Genomic DNA, 20620 nt, shown 5'->3' on the forward strand with positions numbered 1-20620 from the left:
CTCTTTGCTAACTCTAACGATACTGTCACAGAAAGGTCCACCTATCCGCATTCTATCCTCATCTTCAAGTCAAACCAAGAGTTCAGCAAAGGAGTCGGAATTAAGGTTTTGTTCAGGACCCTCCTTCTTCAAGTAGGAAAAATAAAAATAAAAAAAATATTTCCAGACACGCAGAAATTTGACCTTGCTGGTTTCAGTGTAAGTCACAGCAGGGATGAGAAGACAAATATAAACCTAGGAGGTTAATAACAAGAAACATATTATTAAATGCAGGTGTGTATAATTAAACACATTACATTTGATTTTTTTTTTCTGCGACCATTCGGAGAAACTGTGTCTGTCACTATATAACTATAGCTATAAAATATAATCCTGTATATGTGTAAAAAACAAACAAACAAAAAAAAAAAACGTTTTCGTCAGACATTTTGACATTAATCGAATAAAGTATCAATGCCTTTTTTTTTCTTTCTTTCTTTCTTTTTTTTAAAACTACTCTTATAAGCCTTACAATATGTGTTTTGTCTGAATTTTGATCAAAATGGGAGGCTGCACACATTTCTAGTCATTGTCTTGGCGAAATAACCATTCTTGGACTACAGTTCCCATGATGCTTTGAAGGGGAAAGGGCATTGTTCGCAGGAAACGTACGTATTTGGTTTGGAATTTGTAATTCCTACCAGGCCCAATGAATGTATCGACACATTTCAAATGATGGAGGCAACATTTCAAATACCGCTTTAGACATTTTCCGTCTTTGCCCTAGGTGCTGCAAAGTTCAATTTCGACCCCCTCGGAGATGTTGTAATATTATAGTAATATCATGTGTCACTTGCACATTCGCACAGGCGCAGAAAGAAGTAGGTCAATTGGAAGCGTTTTCTGTCTGCTCTGCCGATCTTGTCCCCGGATGGCACTGTTGAACCGCAGCCAGTGCCTAAACTCGAACCACAAGGCGAAGCCAGCCACGTTTGACACAATTTACCGGGGTAAAGAAAGCCAGAAAGAAAAACAGCCCGTCGTTCAAACGACTCGTTTCACAACAGTCTAATTTTGTGCCGTTTGCATGAAGACAACCTTTTTGGTTACCACCAAACCACCTCTCACCGTCTGGTCTGAACCGGTTTGGTCTCGTGCACTCCACAGACGACGACGACGACGACGGTGCGCGCGCGCGCGCGTGGCACTCCTCGCGCCCTCTTAAGGATCTGCCCCCTTCAGTCAAGTCCTGATCCCGGATTGGTTGAAGCGACGGTAGCACGCCTACAATATTCGCGCTCCGGTTCGGCGGCCGGACCGTCTGTAAATTGTGATTGGCTCTCCCGGCGCCTAAACATATTAATTTTGGGGGCGGTCCCATTTGCTGAGCAGGGCTGGGGAGAACGGAGGTGGAGAAGTGGAGTAAACGGCGCGCGTGCACTTTTCAGCACCAGAATCTCGTGGATAGCGTTGAGAGAAAGGAGAGGAAACAGCCGCACTTTGTCATCAGAGTTCTGCGGAACGAACACGCTTCCACCGTTCCGAGGCCAGGTAGCCCGACAGGCTAGGCTAGGCTAGTCATTACAAGTTTGTAAGTTGTTGCTTTTTTAAAAATATATATATATATTTTTAAAAAAATAAATAACAAGAGGTGGAGTAGGAGGAGGAGAAGGGGGCACTGAGCGCCGCAGTTCGAGCTTTGTTTTGCTCCAGTGAGCGATCAGTGCCACGAGCCGCTGGAACGCGCCACAGAAGTTTTTCCACGCCGCCTTTTTTTCGCCGTCTCGCGAGTGTCAAATTCCAGCTAACTGCGAGGACTAAATGGCTGCACATGAAGGGAGACAAAGGTGATAACGGAGAAATTTCGTCCTAGCTGGTAAGGTCCGGCCGTGGTCTCGTATTTTTTGTAGCCACAGCGCAGCCTGCTCTTACCGCTAGCCGCCCTGGTCTCCATTGTGTCACCGCCTCTGCTGCTCCACTGCCACCCCGACCCCACGACCCCTTACAGCCGCCGCCACCGAACGCCCGTCGCCCCCCTCAGCTAAAACAAAAATTAAAAAAATCTATTTATATTTTTATTTATCTATTTGCTGGAAATTTGAAGAAAAATGTGCTCTCGAGTTTGGTTCGTGACCGACCGGCGTATCAGCCAGGAATACCCCCAACTTCAGATCCTGCGGGCGCTGAAGGAGCGCTGCGCCGACGAGGATGTTGAATTCCGCTCTCTCCTCATGGATCAGATCGTGTTGACGATCAGCGATGGACAACTAGGCAAGTATCATTCCCTTCCGCCGCTGCCTCTCTGCTTTGATAAACGGCGTTTCGTTTTGTTTTGTTTGTGCGGTGTCGAATCTGTGCGAAATCAGATTGGATTCCACGCGTTCCTCCGGCTAGCGAGGGGCAGGTGGTCATTGTTTGGGGGGCTTCCTGCTACTGAGGAAGCAGCGAGTGTAACCGTGACCGCCTAACCCACTTTCCAGCTAGACTCTGTGTGTGTGTGTGTGTGTGTGTGTGTGTGTGTGTGTGTGTGTGTGTGTGTGTGTGTGTGTGTGTGTGTGTGTGTGTGTGTCCGAGGAGACCGAGAACGAGGGTTTGATGCCTGATTTGATTTCAACGCTGTAACCATCTTAACGGCGTCCGAGATAATAGGATTTCACCCGATCGCCCCGCCAGTTTGTTCGCCGTTTGTAGTGGTTCACTGCAGAAGTTGGCGAGCGTGTCGTGGGTTTATTTGTCCGATAACAAGGGATGCTGTGAAATAGCTGCACAGCATGTCGCGCCAATGTGGAGGGTTCCCCTCCCCTCCCCCATATTAAGGGCATATATTTACCTTTAAGTGCAAGGGTATGGCAAGTCTGCACAATTGTTACAAGGTCTACATCGAACAAATCCGATTGTAGAAGTTATTTTTATTGCTCCCCACTCCCCAAATTGGTTGATTGATTGATTGCTGTCGTGTTAACACACATGGGTTAATAGAATAACTTTGTGTGGAAACCAAGAGCTCTAATTTGCAGTGTCCATTGAGACAAAATTAAAACCATCATTTATTATATTAAAAAGCTAAAAGCTTGCTTTTAAGCTATATATATAATTATCTAATCCATCACAGTATACAGTATTGTTCACAAATCTTTTTAAACACCTCAGTGCTGCTACTGCACGTCCAAAAGAAGTTGTTGCCATGCACTTGCTGTGTTATGTTATGTCAGCGTTCTTCAATATGGACCTGCAGCTTGAGTAGCAGGAGAAGCTTCCAGTAATCAGATGGATAAAATTCATCGAGGTGGTGTGAGGTAGGGCCTTGTCACTAAAGGGTTTGTGTGTGCGTCTTAATTAACACATGAAGCGTGGGCTTGTATTAGTCAAGAGGGAACAGTTGGATAGATGGAGGCAAAACTTGCCGCTTGTCTGTTGCTGATAACGTGCCGTGGTTGTGCCGGGCTACACCACAGTGTATACATCGACAACTAACAACTAACTAACGGCAGGATACATCGTCAACATGTGGGATCAAATAGCAAAACAAGAAGAGGGCACTATATTTTGAAACTGTTGACTGTCGAGTAATAGAAGTGTGCGCAGTAAAAATGCACTATCAAATAAGGTATGATCTGTAATCCATGTTGACGTCAAGTCAGCACTGTGAATATCTTCTGAGCCTTTACATGACATGTCAGATTACCAGCCAGTGGACAGATTGACCACGCTGCATGCCTCACTCTGGCAGACAACATGCACTGTGACAGGGTTCAGGAGGTACATACAGACCCTTTTGACCTTGGCTCATATACAGATCTCACTTTGACTTAAATAGAAAATGCCACACAATAGTTAATATATTTTTATGTTTAGCAAACAACATTATGTAGATCTTATTTTTGCTTTCTGTCACATTAGTGTGGTCAGGATTACCATCAGATGTTAGATCCATGTCTTTCAGGGTAGGTCGACAAGTTAAAGGGCATGGTTTGAATCAACATGGGTGAAAATGCAATCATAGTAAGGCATGTTTTAGTATTTCTGTGCTTTTGCCTTCAAACTGCCGCGCAGACACAGCATCAGTGGGTTGGAAATGAACAAGATTTTATGTGATGTAAAAACGTGCTTCAACCGCCAACAAAATTACCTCTGATCTGCCACTTTGATATCAATAAGCATTTACTTTTGTGATGCTGCAAATCCGGCTTACCCAGTGTGAATTTAAATCCCATCGAATTAACAGGGACACAGAGATTTCTACTCCATTTAAAGCCAAGGTTTCCATAAGTAGCACAAGCACCATTAACAAGGCCGAAACGGTGATTACACATGTAGTATTTGTTTTAAGACAGGCCAAAGCCTTAAAACTGATAAGACTTTAACAGCCTACCATTGCAAAAGCATGCAAGAAACAGCAGGTCAATGTTTCACACTCAAGCTGACCAGTTCCATGTGTCCCCTCTGAGGCTAATACTTGGAAACGTGAATTTTCTTTTTTCTTTTTTTTCTCATACCGGTGGCTCCTCACATTGTGCAGCCCAATCCAGCCTCCAGCTAGCTAGAGGCATTTCACATCCCATGACTGAAGAGAGAAAGGGTTTGAATTGATGTTGCAATCCTTAGTGTGTTCCTTGCACTGGCCAAACCTGGGGCCTACAATGGAAAATACAACACTACAGTGTCAGGGACAAACAAGACAAGCTTAGACATCAGACATATCAAAAGAAAAGGCCAGCATAGTGGCATTGAAGAAACAATTCTTTGTTTAGTGGTAGATTTGGACTGAAATTATTAGAAGATAATTGCATTGTCTGACCAACATGCTTTTTACAGCAAAAGAATATTGAAAGTTATTGGTTCAATGGTTATAAAATACCTTTACAGTCTCGCGACGTCTTATCATGTAACATGTAACAGCAGATGAAAGCCAACCCAAGATAATGAACCATTGCTATGTTGTGCTTTTGTTTATTCGGGACTGAGCCCCGGCGATAGACCAGCTCTGAAGCAGAGCAGGTCGAAGACCCGATTGAAATTGCTTTGTTTCTTCACTATTATACTATTATTATAGTTCCGTATTTTTGCACCTAAATTTGACCCCCTGAACATGCACGAAAACTCACCAAATTATGAACACAGGTCAGAAATTGGGTACAAAGGAATCTATTCAATAGCAGCCCCTACATAGACCAAAACACAAAAATGCCCATACCGCAGGAAGGTCATAGACACATGGGACAAATACCCCCGTGTTCCTTGGATCGAGACCTACGTTTCACACACTCTGACCTATGACCCCTTACCCACCTTTTTTCTTTTTTTGGGAATTTCCTTTTTTGAAATTCCCACATTTTATTTTCCAAGGTAACATTTTTGTCACTCACTGTTGTCTCTTGACTACAATTAATGAAGTGCACCATCACTGACAAGTGCGCTAGCGTAGCTTCAGGACTGAACCATTTCATGTACATAAGGGCTTGGGTGGTCATTCAATCAGGGTTTTTAACTTTTACTGCCAAAAACAAGTTAAAACAAAGAGATCATAATTGTAGTAATATGTTTGAGATATATATACATAAATAAATATAAATCCTAGGGCTTGCTAGATGATAGTGTATTCATGATTCAAGTGTGTAACTTCAACTTAGCATGAGATTTAGTGTTGGAACATGGAAGTGTATGTAAACTTCTGACCACAACTGTACCTAACCAGTCAGATTAAAGCGAGCAAGCAGAATGGAGTCACTTTGATGATGGGCTGGATCGTAAAGACTTAACGTGGGGGAACAGAATGTCCAAATTGTGACACTTAAATACCCTGTCAGACAAGGGCTCTTGGAATTGTCCCCCTCTTACGGTGCGCACCGTGACGAACAACCATTTTGTAACTTCTGCAAGGTAAGAGCACCACTGAATTCCTTCCTGTACCTATAAACTGTCAGGAAAATAATTATTTACAGTAGACTTGTCAATGTGTGTGAACGTGTCATCTAGGGGTTTTCTACGGTGGAAATGCTGATTTTTACATGACTCAATATATGCGTAACACCGTCTAGGATCAGGTTAGAAGCCTAGAAGCTGCGCTGGGAATTGCGCAAACAGAGAAAACTGGCCCATTTACCTTTAAAATCCAAGAGTGCATTGCCAAAAAAATAAAGGATTTTTTTGCTCAGCACCGCACATGTATGAAACATTACAGGCTGTTTGGCAAGACATGTCACATTTGGGCTGGTCCCAGACAAAATAAGCCTGCCAAATGGCTGTTTTCGAATGCTGTAAAAAAAATTTGCTGGTGGGAAAGAAAAAAAAAAAGAGAAATATTCCAAGGGTGACTAAACTGATAATTAATCTGTACTTTTTGATTCTGTCCTTTCTAGAAATATTTCAGCCCGTTAATGAACAAATTCACTCTCTAATTGTCAGAGATTATTATTACTATTAATGCTGCTGCTGCTGTTGTTGTTGCTGTTCTACTGGACAGGATGGAGCCTCAAGACATTTGAGTGAATATAGTTCTTTGAATAGTTTTGACAGCTCCAGCTGTGGCCTGGCTCCTCTCACTTTCTAAGCCTGGCAGCTTGACCCAGACTTTTTCTCTGCCTCGGCGTCCAAATCCAGTGTCGAGTAGATCACATGGCAGCAAGAGGCAGTCACTCGATTGAAACCAAGCAAATAGATTATAGTATTATGCTGGATCTCTGAAATCACACCTGGATTTGTACCTTGAAAGGCCGTTTTTTGGAAGATCGGAAGGGTTACACACATATATGGGGGGGGGGGAGCATCCCCAACAGTTTCTTTCAGCTATCCCATTTTTCTGCAGGCTGGCCTTAAACACCACAGAAGAAGATGAATAAAAAGTTGAGGAAACGACCAGCAGCCTAGTTGCTGAGACATTAGTCTAAATGGTGAAAGCTGCTGCAGCAACTAATCTCGCCCTTGCACTGATTGGAATCCATGAAATAAAGCAACTGGAAGAAAATCTGGTTGTACCACTTAAGGCGTGTTCTCATTGCCTCGCCACGCCTCGTCACGGTAGCATTGTGTTTTCATTGGCTCTGTGATCACGAGACCGTGGGTGGAGTCGACGCGGTAAAGCGGGACAATATTTTCAAGCATCATTTCTGTGCGATACACAACAGCGCAGCAATGGACAAAGTAGAGGTTGTTTCATACCTGCTGCTCGGGAAAATAGCATTTATTTAAAAACAGACAAACAGAAAAACAGACAGTAAACACGCCTACTTATTTGAAATAGCTGCCCTAGCGAGCCAAGGACGACTTTGTTAAATTCCGCAGTGTTCGAGGCCTCCTCGCGGCGAAGAGCCACGTCCTCTCGACGAATCAGTATTTCCTCTCGTCTCAAGACTCCTCGGATTCCCTAGCTTGCCGCGCCTCACGCAGGAGTAACTCGATTTTTCACCGAGTGCTGCGCCGTTTGCCACTAGCCGTTTTTCGCGAATATGGTTGAACACACTCGCGACGTAGAGGGCATTCCCGGTTCGCCTGCCTCTCCCCAAAAGACAAAATAAACATGTATTGAAAAAGCTGTTTTCAAAAAATGTTTACACATATAAATATATTTGTACACCATCAATAGTTGCTACTTTTATTCACGGTAAAATGTACCTGACACGGACGTTCCGCGTCGAAGGAGTTGGCGTCGATGTCCGCTCCGACAGGGAACATCAACGAGGATACTGAGCCAATCCAGTATCCAGAGGTACCAAAACAGCACCCCCTACAACTGTGTAGCGGCCAGTACGAACACACTAAAACCGTACCGTGGCGAGGCGAGGCGAGGCAATGAGAACGCCCCCTTAGAGCGTCATGAATAGAGGGTTTGTCCAGGTGTATTTGTATTATTTAATTATCCTTTCAAAAACGATTACTGTATTTTTGGTTCTCTCAAAAGTTGATACATTGAATAAATGAAGGAATATTTGCTATTTGCTAATATTTTAAATAATTGCTGTGGTTACATCTATCATGCCGGGTTATTTTGCTGCACTTTGAATCTAAAAAACCCCAACAAACAAACAACCCAAAACGGAAAACAAAAACCTGCTGCAGCACAGGTTGAGGCGAGTTTTACCATTGTTTTGCATCAAGCTGTGGCTGCCAGGCAAGATAACGACTTATATCAACGCCAAAACAGCTTTACACAGCTGATTCCCACCCATCTTGTCGAAGAGAAGTCTTATCATTAAATGTTGCATCATTCTGAAGTGCAACACCCTCAGATGACAGTTACTTTGCAAGGTCTTAACTTTAACTAGGCTTAACATTTGAACTATTTTATAAAAGTCATCATCAGGAAATCAAAATATGATGAATATCTTTGATAAATCAGATGCTTGCCCATTAAATTCCACACCCATTGGCATCCAGCACAATATTTCTGTAATTGGTAATGAGTCGCACATGATAAAATACATTTGACAGTGAGCTTTGTTCCCTTGTTCTCTCTCTACACACTCTGATGAGGCTGTGATTTCCCTCCCTGCCGCCTGCACCAGCTCTGAATCAGAGCAGGTCATCGCAAGGCGAAGACCCGATTGAAATTGCTTTGTTTCTTCACTATTATTATTATAGTTCCGTATTTTTGCGTGTAAAAAATTTGACCCCCTGAACATTCACGAAGTCACCAAATTTTGCACACATGTCAGAAATTGGGTACAAAGGAATCTATTAAAGAACTGCATCAATCTGCTCAATAGCGCCCCCTACATAGACCAAAAAACAAAATGGCCATAGCGCCCTCTAGGAAGTTCATAGACACATGGAACAAAGACCCACGTGTCCTTCGAATTCATACCTAATTTTCATAAAAGCTAACCTATTATCCCAAACCAACCAGAAGTGAGATATTTTCACTTGTTTGAAAAAATCTCAAAGCACAAGGATCAGGAACCATAGGTGCGACAGACTCGAATTCGGAATATGACGGAGAACAGACCTTCATGACCTACAGTTAGTAAAAACTTTGTAATAGAGGCTTTAGTGTTTTTTATTAGTAAATAAGATGTATACTTTGCATTATAAGTCCTTCATGTCTTAAAAGAATACGAAAGTCAAAGCAGCTGTCGTCCGTTTCAGCCTCTACGTTAATTCACAGAGGATAGACAGGATTTGTTGGCATCGCCTGCACTGTGACGTTGCAGCGGTATGCATAGAATGCCTGCCATGCCTGTTAGCTTTGTCATGCAGATCGAAATTGGGACAAGCGTACCCTAACCCACTGAGCCCACAAAAACATTTGGGTATGCCATGGCGTCAGGGAGGAGGGGGGGCAAAAAAAAAATCCCTGTATCGGTTGCTACATCATCAGTCAACCCCACACCAAACAGTCTCCAGAACCCGATGACAGTGTTTTTCAACCACTGTGCTGCATCACACTAGTGTGCTGTGAGATAATGTCAGGTGTGTCGTGAAGGATTACCCAATTTCACTTAATTGGTCTAAAAAAAATATAAAATAACAGTCCATTGTCGAGTGACTTTGCTTTAAAAGGAATGTGAGCCTGTTTTCCTCCCAGGATATCAGTTTTGTGTGCATCCAAACAGGCCCAGGTTTCACACTGAGTGAGTATAAAAGAATGAAGACACTATATTGTCATTATTAGGCTAAAAAGTGTCATTTTGTAATATCTTTGGTTGATGGTGTGCCATGGGATTTTTTTCAATGTAAAAAATGTGCCGTGGCTCAAAAAAAAGGTTAAAAAAAATAAATAATAATAATAATACTGCCCTCTCATGTGCATCCTTTAAGGGTTGCGCCAAAATGCTTTTGCAGTCACAGGCAAGCGGTGCCGTGCACACAAGCACTTTGGCCAGATGAATAGGACCGGTTCATCAGGCCGCCTCTCTGGCCTCTGTTTGCTTCCCTCCCGAGAGATGGAGACGAGCACGGCAAACAGTGCGCACTGTCTGTCAAAAAGCCAGCCACCGCATCCCCCTGCTGCTTGCAGTGTAACGCCACTCGACCCACTCCCCGGGCTCGCACAATCCCGCCACTGTGTGCAGGCGCTGAAAGGGACCTCAGAGGGACAGCGCATCGCCCGTCCTCCTCTGTTCGGAAGGAGATCGGGAGGAGGTGGAGTGAGAGGGAGGGGCTGCGGTCTTTTCTCCGCGGCTGCCTGGTGTTGTAATGTATGCGCGGAGCGTCAAGGTTCCCGTGACCCTGGTCGGGGTCTGATCCTGCGCCTGCATGTACCGAACCCGCCTGAGACCAGGTCACAGTCGCAGCTGCCGAGGGAACGCCACGCTGGTGACAAATGCCTCTCCGCTCCTCCTACGCCGACGCCCACACGCGCACATTTTTTTTTGGCGCTTCCACCCAGTGTGCTCTTCCTCACGAGCTGTTGACTCGCGTCACATGCACACTCACACACGCAAAAAAAAAAAAATGTAGCAGCCTGTCAGCCTGGGTAACATGGCGACACCGCCAGTCTAATGTTGCTAGCTCTATTGAATTTGCCATCTGCCGAGATTTTTTAATTCTTATATTCTACCCAATTTACCCAAAATGGACTACAGAGGCTTGTTCTTGTGGTCCACGTAGCTGTTGGTACGGGTTTGAGGCAAATTGTTGTCACATTTGAACACTGACGCTGCTAATTTGCATAATATTACAGGGATTAGGAGTTTATTTTTAGCTGCTCCATCATCCCATACACCTTCACGACGGACCTTAGATGGTGACCGTGGAGCACGCACAGCGTTCGGAATAATTACCTCCTCCCTGCGTTAGTTCACGCATGCTAAATTCAAACAGTGCCTACTTGCAGTTTTCTCCCGCTACCCTACTGCCCCACATGGAGACAAAGTCATTTGTCAGCCCGAGATGTTGCTCGGAGCAGGCTGGAGGAGCCGGAGGAGCTGGCGGAAGTGCAGGCATGGGAGTGTGTAATGGGTGCCATGTAAATAAGCGGATAATCTGGCTTGGCTGATTCAGAATTCACAGCTTAGTGGCTGCAGACTGGAAGGCCTGGCCGCCTCCGCTCGGTCCTGTAAGCGATCCAGGTCTCTGCTGCGCGGCGGCGACTACAGCACAGGGTGCCCTGCTGTACTACTAGAATGTGCAATCGTTAATTACGATATATCGGTGAGCACGTGCTGCAAGCAGGGTGAGTTTAGCACGGGCATTGGCAAACTACGGCCCGGGGGCCATACGTGGCCCGTTAAGCTTTTTAAGCTTCGGCCCGCCGAACTCAAAGACATTATATTAATTGTAAGTAAGTAATGAAATAGCTGTATTTCATCCATTTCTTTCAGTGTTGTCAAGGACCTGATATTTTGTTGCAACGCTTATGTTCATTTTCAATTGACATTCAAACACGTTTTCTACATATCCCATAATAGATTTTTTTTTCTCCTTTGAGGTGGCTCACCAAAACACGCCATCCATCTGCTCCCGCTCCGGCCCCCTGGTCAAATTTTACAAACCCATTGTGGCCCAGCAGTCTCCTCTGTGATAAAACCTCCTCTTGCACGCTAAGAAACGCTAACGTTCCCTCTTCACCATTTCATCCCAATTCCCCTCTGCCCCCTCCGTCCCCCTACTCCCACCCCAGGTCTGCGAGTGGAGCAGGAAATAGTCACGTCCTACCCGCAGGTGGTGGTGGTGCGGGTGCCCACGCCCTGGGTGCAGTCGGACAGCGACATCACCGTGCTGCGGCACCTGGAGAAGATGGGCTGCCGGCTCATCAACCGGCCCCAGGCCATACTCAACTGCGTCAACAAGTTCTGGACCTTCCAGGAGCTGGCAGGCCACGGGGTGCCTCTGCCCGACACCTTCTCCTACGGTAGGTCCACTTGAAGAATAATATGATCAGTTATTGTGTGATGTAAATGAATGGATGAATGGGCTTTTTTTTTTTTTTTTTTTTTTTTTGAATCGGATGGCGAGCACAGCTGTGTCAGGCGTATTTATCTTAATCCCATTAGTTATGTCACCGGCTTCTGCGCGCTTCTATGTGTCAGCATCACAGACTGATAAAGCCGTCATCTGGACGGTCGCTAGTCCTCTGCAATTACCCGAAGAGAAAAATCTCATTTATAGTTATGTAACCGCAATTGGCGTTAACCAGCGGTTTACAAAGGCAAATCACTTGCCCTCTCAACACACACACACACACACACACACACACACACACACACTGGGGCTGCTGGATGTTTTTAGTGGGGTGACTTAACCAAACAAAACAGAAGGCTTACCGCCGACACCTCCCTTTCTTTCAGTTTCTCTCTCTAAACAAACAAACAAAAAAAACAAGATGAAAACACCGTACCGTGTTGTTTGTGACAGGGGGGGGGGGGGGAATAAAATACACAGGAAGAAAAAGGAGGGGGTGTTTGGCCTACATTCCATTTGGCTTTGAGCACAGTAAGCCAGGGGATGCATGCAGAGTGGCTGGACAGCTTATGTAACACACACACACACACACACACACTCCCCCCTCCGTCACCCACACATGCCCCACCCCGTGCCCTCCTCATGATTTTTCAAAATAAAAGATGCCACTGCCTCCCCCTCTTTCGGCCTTGGTGCTCGGCAGCTCCTGATACTGCGGGACATATATCGGGCATGTCTCCCTCTCAGAGGCTCCCACTGTGTTTCCTGCCCTCCCCTCCTACTGAGGAATGCTGGGAAATGAGAAACGTCAGCCAGCCGCGTGAATGCCGAACAACGAGCGCACAAAGATTCCTGTAGACGGGGGAGAGACGCTGCACTGTGCGAAGGGGAAGGAAAGGGCCAACAAGGGATTCAGCTCTCCCTGCGTTGCAAATGTGTTTTTTTAACACTGTTTGACCTCAGCTCGGCCGTGGATTTGGAAATCTTTTTTCTTTTTTTTTAAATCTTTTTTCAGATTATGCTTCATGTAAAAAAAAAAAAAAAACGGCCTTCGCTACGAAAAGAACTCATTCTTCCTTCCCGTGGCTGCGCCGCTCCGATCCCATAAATCAGGCAGGCGCATCGAGCAGGAGCTCAGGACAACACTCCCGACAACCTCGCCATAGCAACAAGCCGCGCACACTCCCCCTCCCCCCCCCCACCTCCACCGCCCCTCCCCCTCCTTCCCTCCCATTCGCTCGGTGGCTATGTGTGAACCGTGCCATCAAAACACAGACGTTGTTTCTCCATCTTCTTCTCCTTCTTCTTCTTCCTCCCTCCGAATAAAATTCACCCCGCTGTCCGTCTGTCCACCATTCCCAGGAGGACACGAAAATTTCCGCAAGATGATTGACGAGGCGGAGCCCCTGGGCTACCCGGTGGTGGTGAAGAACGCGAGGGGGCACCGAGGTAAGACCCTGGTTACAGCACAGCGTGGGCGACTAGAGGGGCTTCACTCCGCCACACCTCCACGGCCCCGCAGGCCCTTAACGGCAGCCCGGCCCACCCTCCCATGAAATTCACTGACAGGGTGTTAATGACTTGGACTGTGGTGCCGCAGCAAACACGGTGCAGAGGATGGCCCCTCCCTTCCCTTCCCCTCCCCTCCTGCCTGGCTGCTCGCTCACTTTTTGTTTTTTTGTTGTTGTTTTTTTCAGCCTCGTTTCCTTATTTTCTCTTTATTTTCCCTCTAAAAAACTCACAGGCGAGCCACATGGGAAACTTCACCCTCACCTTTTTGTTTCTTTAGCTGCTTCTGCTGTCTGCTGACCCGTTGGCCCTTTTCCCCATTCGCTGTTATTGACACTTGACTGGCCTCGCCATTGTGCCGAGCAGTGACAATGGGCCGTAGCCGGCGCATGCTTCAACGCGGCAGCATTGTTAGGGAAAGCAGCCGTTGGTCAACTACTAGCTTGACCCTTTTTTTTAGTAGAGTTTGTATTGTATCCCCTCTGCAGTTGACCGTTGACATTGGCTGAAGTCCAGCCAGCCTGCCAACCTTCTAATGAGTAAATGGTCAGCAGAGGATAAAAGACTGGACCAAAGAGCTCACTTTCTCTCTCTGGCTGTTGAACTACACAGTTCCACATAGAACTGCATCCTGTTTTGGGTTTGTGTGAGTCTTTATTGTGCTGCTTAACATTTTAATACAGCATTTTGCAAAAGGATCCTGGTGCTTCCTTCCATTCAGTGTCAAACTACACCCACATGTTCAAAAACTCAGTATGTTAACAAGTCTTCTAATCAAATTCTTTCATGCTATGAACAGTACACAGTCTTTGTTACACTGCCAGTTGTCCTAAAGTTATGGTTTTTAAATCACTATACAATGTATTGGCTTGTAAGTGGGGTCATTATTTCAGTGCACTTAGGTACAGGGCTATGCAACTCTGCCTGAGAGCCCATGTTGTATCGTTCGCAAAGGATTTGTTCTGAATCACAAATCTTTTTCACCGGTCAGACTGAACTGGATCACTTCCCCAACTGATTCTTTCTTTTCCCAGTTCAAGGAGTGGAACTGCTGCGAGATTCGGTCTGGGCTGACGGTGCTGCAAGCCTGTAAGGGGCACCGGGGCACACAGGCAGTCGGGGCCTCTTGCCAAGCACTGAACAAATCTTTTGAACAAATCTTTTGAATGAACTGATTCTAGTGATTCAGTAACCTCTGAAGAACTGCCTTTGACATCACTCATTAATTTGTCATAACAAACAAAACAAACGTGCAACTAAAACCACGCACTCCATCCTCTGCCAGTGCGTCAGCGTTGCCGCTCTTCTTCCTGTCACAAGCCAATGAATCACGAAGGTGATTTGGAAACGGCACGCAATTCCTTTAAAGGCTCGCCCTGTCAGAGCTGTCACTCATGCACAGTGCGCACAAACTCGCATGTCCTCCCCGGAGCACATGATCTCCTCCCCTCAAGAGGGCACAGCGAGCAGACGAGCACCGTGGTGCTAATTAAAAGAGACGCCTTCTATCCTCGGTGAGAAGCAATTCTGCCGCGAAGGGGAGTGTCTCATCAGTCAGCACAAGTTGCATCTCAGCAGTCAGCAGTCTGAGGAAACAAAAGTGGCAAAGTAAATAAGAGAACAGTAACTAAACAGGCCTGCGCCCCCCGTTCTCACCCTCCAGGCAAGGCGGTGTTCCTGGCACGGGACAAGCATCACCTTACAGATCTGTGCCACCTGATCCGCCACGACACACCCTACCTGTTCCAGGAGTACGTCAAGGAGTCGCACGGGCGCGACGTGCGCGTGGTGCTGGTGGGCGGCCGCGTGATCGGCTCCATGCTGCGCTGCTCCACCGACGGCCGCATGCAGAGCAACTGCTCGCTGGGTAAGGCACAGCTCGGAGAGTCAGCCGATGAGGCGGCAAAAGTATTCACGTTCTGTACTCGAGTAAAAGTACGGATACTTGCGTATCAGAAAATGAAAAAGTAAAAATGATGTTTGTTTGTTTTTTTATCTATTTTTTTTTGCCATTAATTAATATGATCATTTTGCAAAAGTGAAAAAGTTCTGACAGAATTATCTGGCCTGAACTGACCATTGAACTGACCAGCATTGCTGATTTAGAACAATCAACACTCAAACATATTATAATATATCGTGTCGCATCGTAAGCAGACGCTGTTTAGACTCGATGGAGATCACAGGTGCACAAATGAGTTGCCTTGCATCAGATGAGAGGCAGAAAAGATAAACACGCAGCAGCAGGTAATGAAGTCAGTGTTTGACAGTCCGAGTCGCTCCCTCTGCCTCATCAGCCGTTTTCCAAGAGAAGCACGTCTGTCCTGAACTTACCCCGAAGAGCGTTCCAACTTGATTTTTCAATGTCGACCCTCTAGCGGCTTTATTTTTTTGATCGTGCTGACGCCGTAACATGTGGTGGCATATTCAGGACACCAGTCAGCAGATTACCTCTCCGTTTATGTAACAGAAAAATGGTGACGTTATGCAGGATTTCACAGATTTAATTGAATATGATCGACAATGTGTGTATTTCTTTTGGTGGGGGAAGTGATGTAAGATGCGACAGTTTTTCTTTTAATGTCTTTTGCTGAGATTTTTTACCCAAAATGATCTTTGGTGGTTATTTCCATGGGAAGAAGAGATGGTTCAAATTTTCATCATTTTGCATTTGAATTCATTCATTCATAGGAAAGTGGTCCTGTTGACGGAAAACAAAATGAACACTACATTGTGTATCAACGGCACAGAAGCCAGCATGCATCAATAAACAACACTGAATATTAAAACAGTGTAAGTTTAAAAATAAATAAATAACAAAGGCCTACAATTCACATCGACACCTGCGGCTGGTTTAGAGATAGATAGATAGATAGATAGATAGATAGATAGATAGAAAGATATAGACTTTATTGATCCCTTTGGGATGAGTCCTCAGGGAAATTAACTGACTCAGCGGTTTTGTTTTTTTTTATCTTTTACGACGTCAAACTGTCGCGTCTTCAGAATTTCCTTCGGTTCACTGTCCACCTGTGTGATTCTCTCCCCCCCACACAGGTGGCGTCGGGATGATGTGTCCGCTCAGCGAGCAGGGCAAGCAGCTGGCCATCGAGGTGTCCAACATCCTGGGCATGGACGTGTGCGGCATCGACCTGCTGCAGCTCAACGACGGCTCCTTCGTGGTGTGCGAGGCCAACGCCAACGTGGGCTTCATCGCCTTCGACCAGGCGTGCGGCATGGACGTGGCGGGCATCGTGGCCGACTACGCCCTCTCCATGCTGCCCAGCCGCCTCACCCGCAAGATGTCCCTGCTGTCGGTGGTGTCGAGCACCAGCGAGACCAGCAGCGAGCCCGAGGTGTGCTCCGTGCCCGGCGGCGCCGGGGTCGGCGGCGGCGGCAGCAGCGGCTCGCTCCCGGAGGCCATGTGCAACATGAGCGTGGGCTCCACCTCCAGCGAGAGCGACCCGGAGCTGACCGAGCCCTCGCAGTCGCCGCCCCGCCAGAGCGGCGCCTCCAAGCTGCCGCCGGAGCCCGCTTACAACTTCAACACACTCCTCGCCAACGAGATCAAGCTATTGACTGAGTGAGAGTTCCAGCCATGTTCTCCACCGAGCATGTATGCATATCGAAAACGCACGCACGCACACACACACACACACACACACACACACACGACACACAGTTGTACAAAGAGAACATATTGATACAAAAATTATTATTAAAAAAAACCAACAAATAGGTCGTTGATGCTAAATAAGAGCAGAAATACAAACACCAAAACATGTGGCTTCTTCTCCTTTCACACCTGAGACAAAAAAAAGTCAAAGATCTGAGGCTGCTCCCCTGATGACCCTCCTCACTTCGCACCTCTGCTCCTGAACCAGACCTCACCAACATAGTTTACACTTAGAGCAAGGTGGCACTAACTGCCAAATGGGCCCCTCCGATCTGATGTCTTGCAAAGCAGCGAGGGCGCAGGTGATTATCTGTCACTGGGTGGTTGTTTTCTTCCTGCTGAGACACACATTTGCTGTACTTTTATTTATTTTTTTAGTCCTTCAAGAATTCAAAATTTAAAAGGTGTCACTGCCGGGAAGAAACAGGGTGGTAGTTTATGTTTTTCCTTTTCGACGAGGGCGTCCCTCACGCTATGCCGCCACACGAGCGTGGCACAGAAGTTTACCAGACTTGGACCAGAATGGGGACCATCCTGCTGTAACTGTAGAAGACGTGACTAAAACACACACACATATTAGCAGAAACCTGGGTTTGGGTTTCCATTGTTAAAATGCAACTGCAGCTGCGTCACTGACGATAAATAAGCTCATTAACAAGATTTCAGTCTAATTATACATTCAGACTTGTTCAATAAAGATGTCCCTGTGGATGTGAATAACGAAGAAAATGCGCTTAACATAGAAAAATAGGAACAACAATTGAGCACCATTACTCTATTTTTAATTTTACATTCCTAGGTAGCTTGTTTGAGTAGCCTTACACAGCGGCGGCGGCACTCCACCGCTTTTATGAATTAAAAAAAGTGTTTTCACTTCATTGTCTTGCACTTTATAATAAAAACATACCTTGTTTTCTCACTTCGATGACATATTTAGGAAAGAATGGGATGGTGTGAACAAAATATACCTCAAGCGAGTGACTCTTCACTGCCATAAGTTGGTATTCAGTAATACATATCAGCCGGGATCCATGTGGTTTTCAAACGATCCCCTGACAAGCCAGGTGTTCCTTTCCTTCATGACCAATAGCTGAAAGGTAGTCAAGTAGTACTTTTTTCTCCCCCTTTCATAGCTTTTTGTATATATGTAGGTAGTGAATTAGCCTCTGAGAATTTTAGTTTCCTGATGGGAAAACTGGACCTGCTGAGAAAAACAAAAACAAACCCAACCCGACTTTAAAATTCTCACACATTTTTTTGTTGGCTGAAATTTGGTGCTAACATTGATGGATTTGGTTAGATGTCATTTCCTATTCAAATGACCTGTAGATTTTACTTCTTATTTTACAGTATTTTGATAAAACTATCTTTAAAACAATATGCTGGTATGATGTACAAAAAAATTGAAAATATATTTTTGCAGTCTTTAAACAGAATGTTACTTCTTTTTTTTTTCATTATGAAAAAATATGGATTTTAGTGGGCGAGAGATAATTGCTCCGTTTTTTTTTTGTTTTTTTTTTAATGTGTTTCTTTTGAATTTACTCAATGTTCACCTATCAAATATCAGCTCAGATGTACGCCAAGTTCAGTTTACAACTCTCATCAAAAGCACAAAATCCTAAAGTTGTTCAACACGGTGATAAATGTTTTTGGCTCATGACCCTTTCTGTTGAACACTACTCAGGGAAGCAGCCTGGATCTGACCCCTGACCCCGTCACAGATGCCAACATATCCATCCACACTACACACATGTCCGACACACGGCACATAGCTACAGGCAGACAAGACGACACGAGCAACAATGAAAAAAAAAAGGTTGTAAACTACAGTATAAGGCGATGTGGTGTATATGATGCATTTTTTTTTCCTTGCTTGTTTTATATTGTTCTTTGTTTTCCCTCTAATTTATGGTACATTCTAACAAAAGACAAAGTGTTTTGTGTGCACTAATATCCCAATAAACCCCTGTGAAGCTTGATTTGAATTTCCTTTGTTTTGGGGCCAAAATTGGAAGAAAAAAAACTTGTCTGGAATTCCAAAGGGACCTGCCAAAATCTAAACAGACCGGACAAACTGGAATTAAAAAGGCAACTTTCATCTGGCATCAAGTGATAACAGTGGCTCCACTGAGAGCGACACAACAATTCGATTTCTGTGATGCTGCCCAGATATCCAGCAACACAGTGAGAACTGCTGTCTGCTCTGTTGTCGCATTCCACAGTAAATCAGTGTATGGGTTTAACCATCTCCACCTGTTGTCCCCTAGTTTTCATGATCCGTGTTTTGTGTGTTGACACCCGTGTAATTCCACACTGTGTTCATTGTTGTGAAATCGAAGATCATCCCCTTCACAAACCACAACAGTACAAGAGTTAAATGTTTATTTTCTCTTGTTTGAGTCTGTATTTCATTTATCAGAAACACTCAAGACTGTGTAAATTCATAAAAATAAGGTGCCCTGACAACTTTCAAAAGGCCTTTTCACTGTTTCGAGATCCTGCAGAAGAACAATGTGAATCGCATTATCAGCTGTAGGCAAGGGATGAAGAATACTGATGAAATCATGTGACTTCAGAAGAAAAGGGATTGATATTCAAATCAGGGATATTGGTCTGGAACAAACCTCTGGACCAGTCACTGTGCACACAGCAGAGTGTTGAGTTAGCATCTAATTCCAAGCTGCTGCAAAATCGACATTTGGCTCACAAACTTTTAAAAAGGGAATTCTGCGGAAATCCAAGCGTTTCCGACTCGTACTGCCTGTTAATTCATTCACTGAATTTGAATGCCAAAAAACAAGTTGTATATTTCAGTACTAATAACACTAGATGTGAAATGATCCTAAAATGTAATTTTATTTCTGATAAAAATGAGTTGTATATCATGTGTGGTACTTGGTTGACTTGAACCTGGGTGAAATGAACCTGGATTTTGCAGAAATGTTTTCTGGCAGGAACAAAATGTGAAGTTTTTGTTTCTGTGACATGAGGCAGTTCTACATTACTCATATCATAGATGTTGAAAATCTTTTATCCTATCTGCTTACAGTGAGTTGGTAAGCAACCTTGGGGGCAGGTAAGGGATTTAAAAACAATACTTTTTTTAAGGTTTTCGGAAAATGCCCTCACTGTCAGCCTGTTTTGTCTTTTTACAAAGTGTTAGAAACTGTATCCCGAGATGATGTAAATACCCATCATTTTTTTTCAGATTAAAATAAAGATGAGTCATTATTCGAAACCAGTGCGATGAGTCTCTGTTTCTGATTTCTGCATTATAGAACTTTTTCATATTACATCAACTTTGAATAATCTGAACCCAAGCTAGTTATCACTGTCATGGTCTGTTTTAGTTTTTCCTGTTTGATTTTGAAAGTGTCACGTGCCCTTGTATTTTCTGCCCTTTAACTTCCTGTTCCTGTTTTCCAACTTTTTTTTTCACCTGCGTCTCGTCGATCCTGCAATCGATTATTCTCACCTGTGTTCCCCTGCCCTCATGTTTAAATAGTCCTTGTCTCCCTTTGTCTGTGCCTGGTTGTCGTAGTACACATGTCGCATTTATGCCTTTGGCCTGCATGTTACTCCAATGTTGGCTTGTCTCGGTCAGTTTTGTGTCAG

At 44.9% G+C, this 20620-nt stretch overlaps 1 protein-coding gene across 1 annotated transcript; it reads left to right on the forward strand.

The window, feature by feature from the left end:
- Window positions 1-1223: 1223 nt before the first annotated feature.
- Window positions 1224-19458, forward strand: rimkla (ribosomal modification protein rimK-like family member A). Its single transcript, XM_076042397.1, has 5 exons — window positions 1224-2250; window positions 11537-11767; window positions 13180-13266; window positions 14990-15193; window positions 16384-19458. Exons 1-5 carry the CDS (start codon window positions 2088-2090, stop codon window positions 16911-16913), a joined length of 1215 nt encoding a protein of 404 aa, XP_075898512.1. The 5' UTR covers window positions 1224-2087; the 3' UTR covers window positions 16914-19458.
- The last annotated feature ends 1162 nt before the right edge of the window (window positions 19459-20620 follow it).

This window comes from Nelusetta ayraudi, unplaced genomic scaffold (assembly GCF_046127955.1).
Source record: "Nelusetta ayraudi isolate G7.1 ecotype Tasmania unplaced genomic scaffold, CSIRO-AGI_Nayr_v1 ptg000070l, whole genome shotgun sequence".
In the NCBI taxonomy this organism is placed as follows: domain Eukaryota; kingdom Metazoa; phylum Chordata; class Actinopteri; order Tetraodontiformes; family Monacanthidae; genus Nelusetta; species Nelusetta ayraudi.

Bases quoted from the DNA above. Each gene is read 5' to 3' on its own strand.
- rimkla (XM_076042397.1), top strand. From the start codon at position 2,088: ATGTGCTCTCGAGTTTGGTTCGTGACCGACCGGCGTATCAGCCAGGAA. The intron at 2,251-11,536 runs GCAAGTATCATT...CTCCCACCCCAG, and splicing joins GATCAGCGATGGACAACTAG to GTCTGCGAGTGGAGCAGGAA. The intron at 13,267-14,989 runs GTAAGACCCTGG...CTCACCCTCCAG, and splicing joins GAACGCGAGGGGGCACCGAG to GCAAGGCGGTGTTCCTGGCA.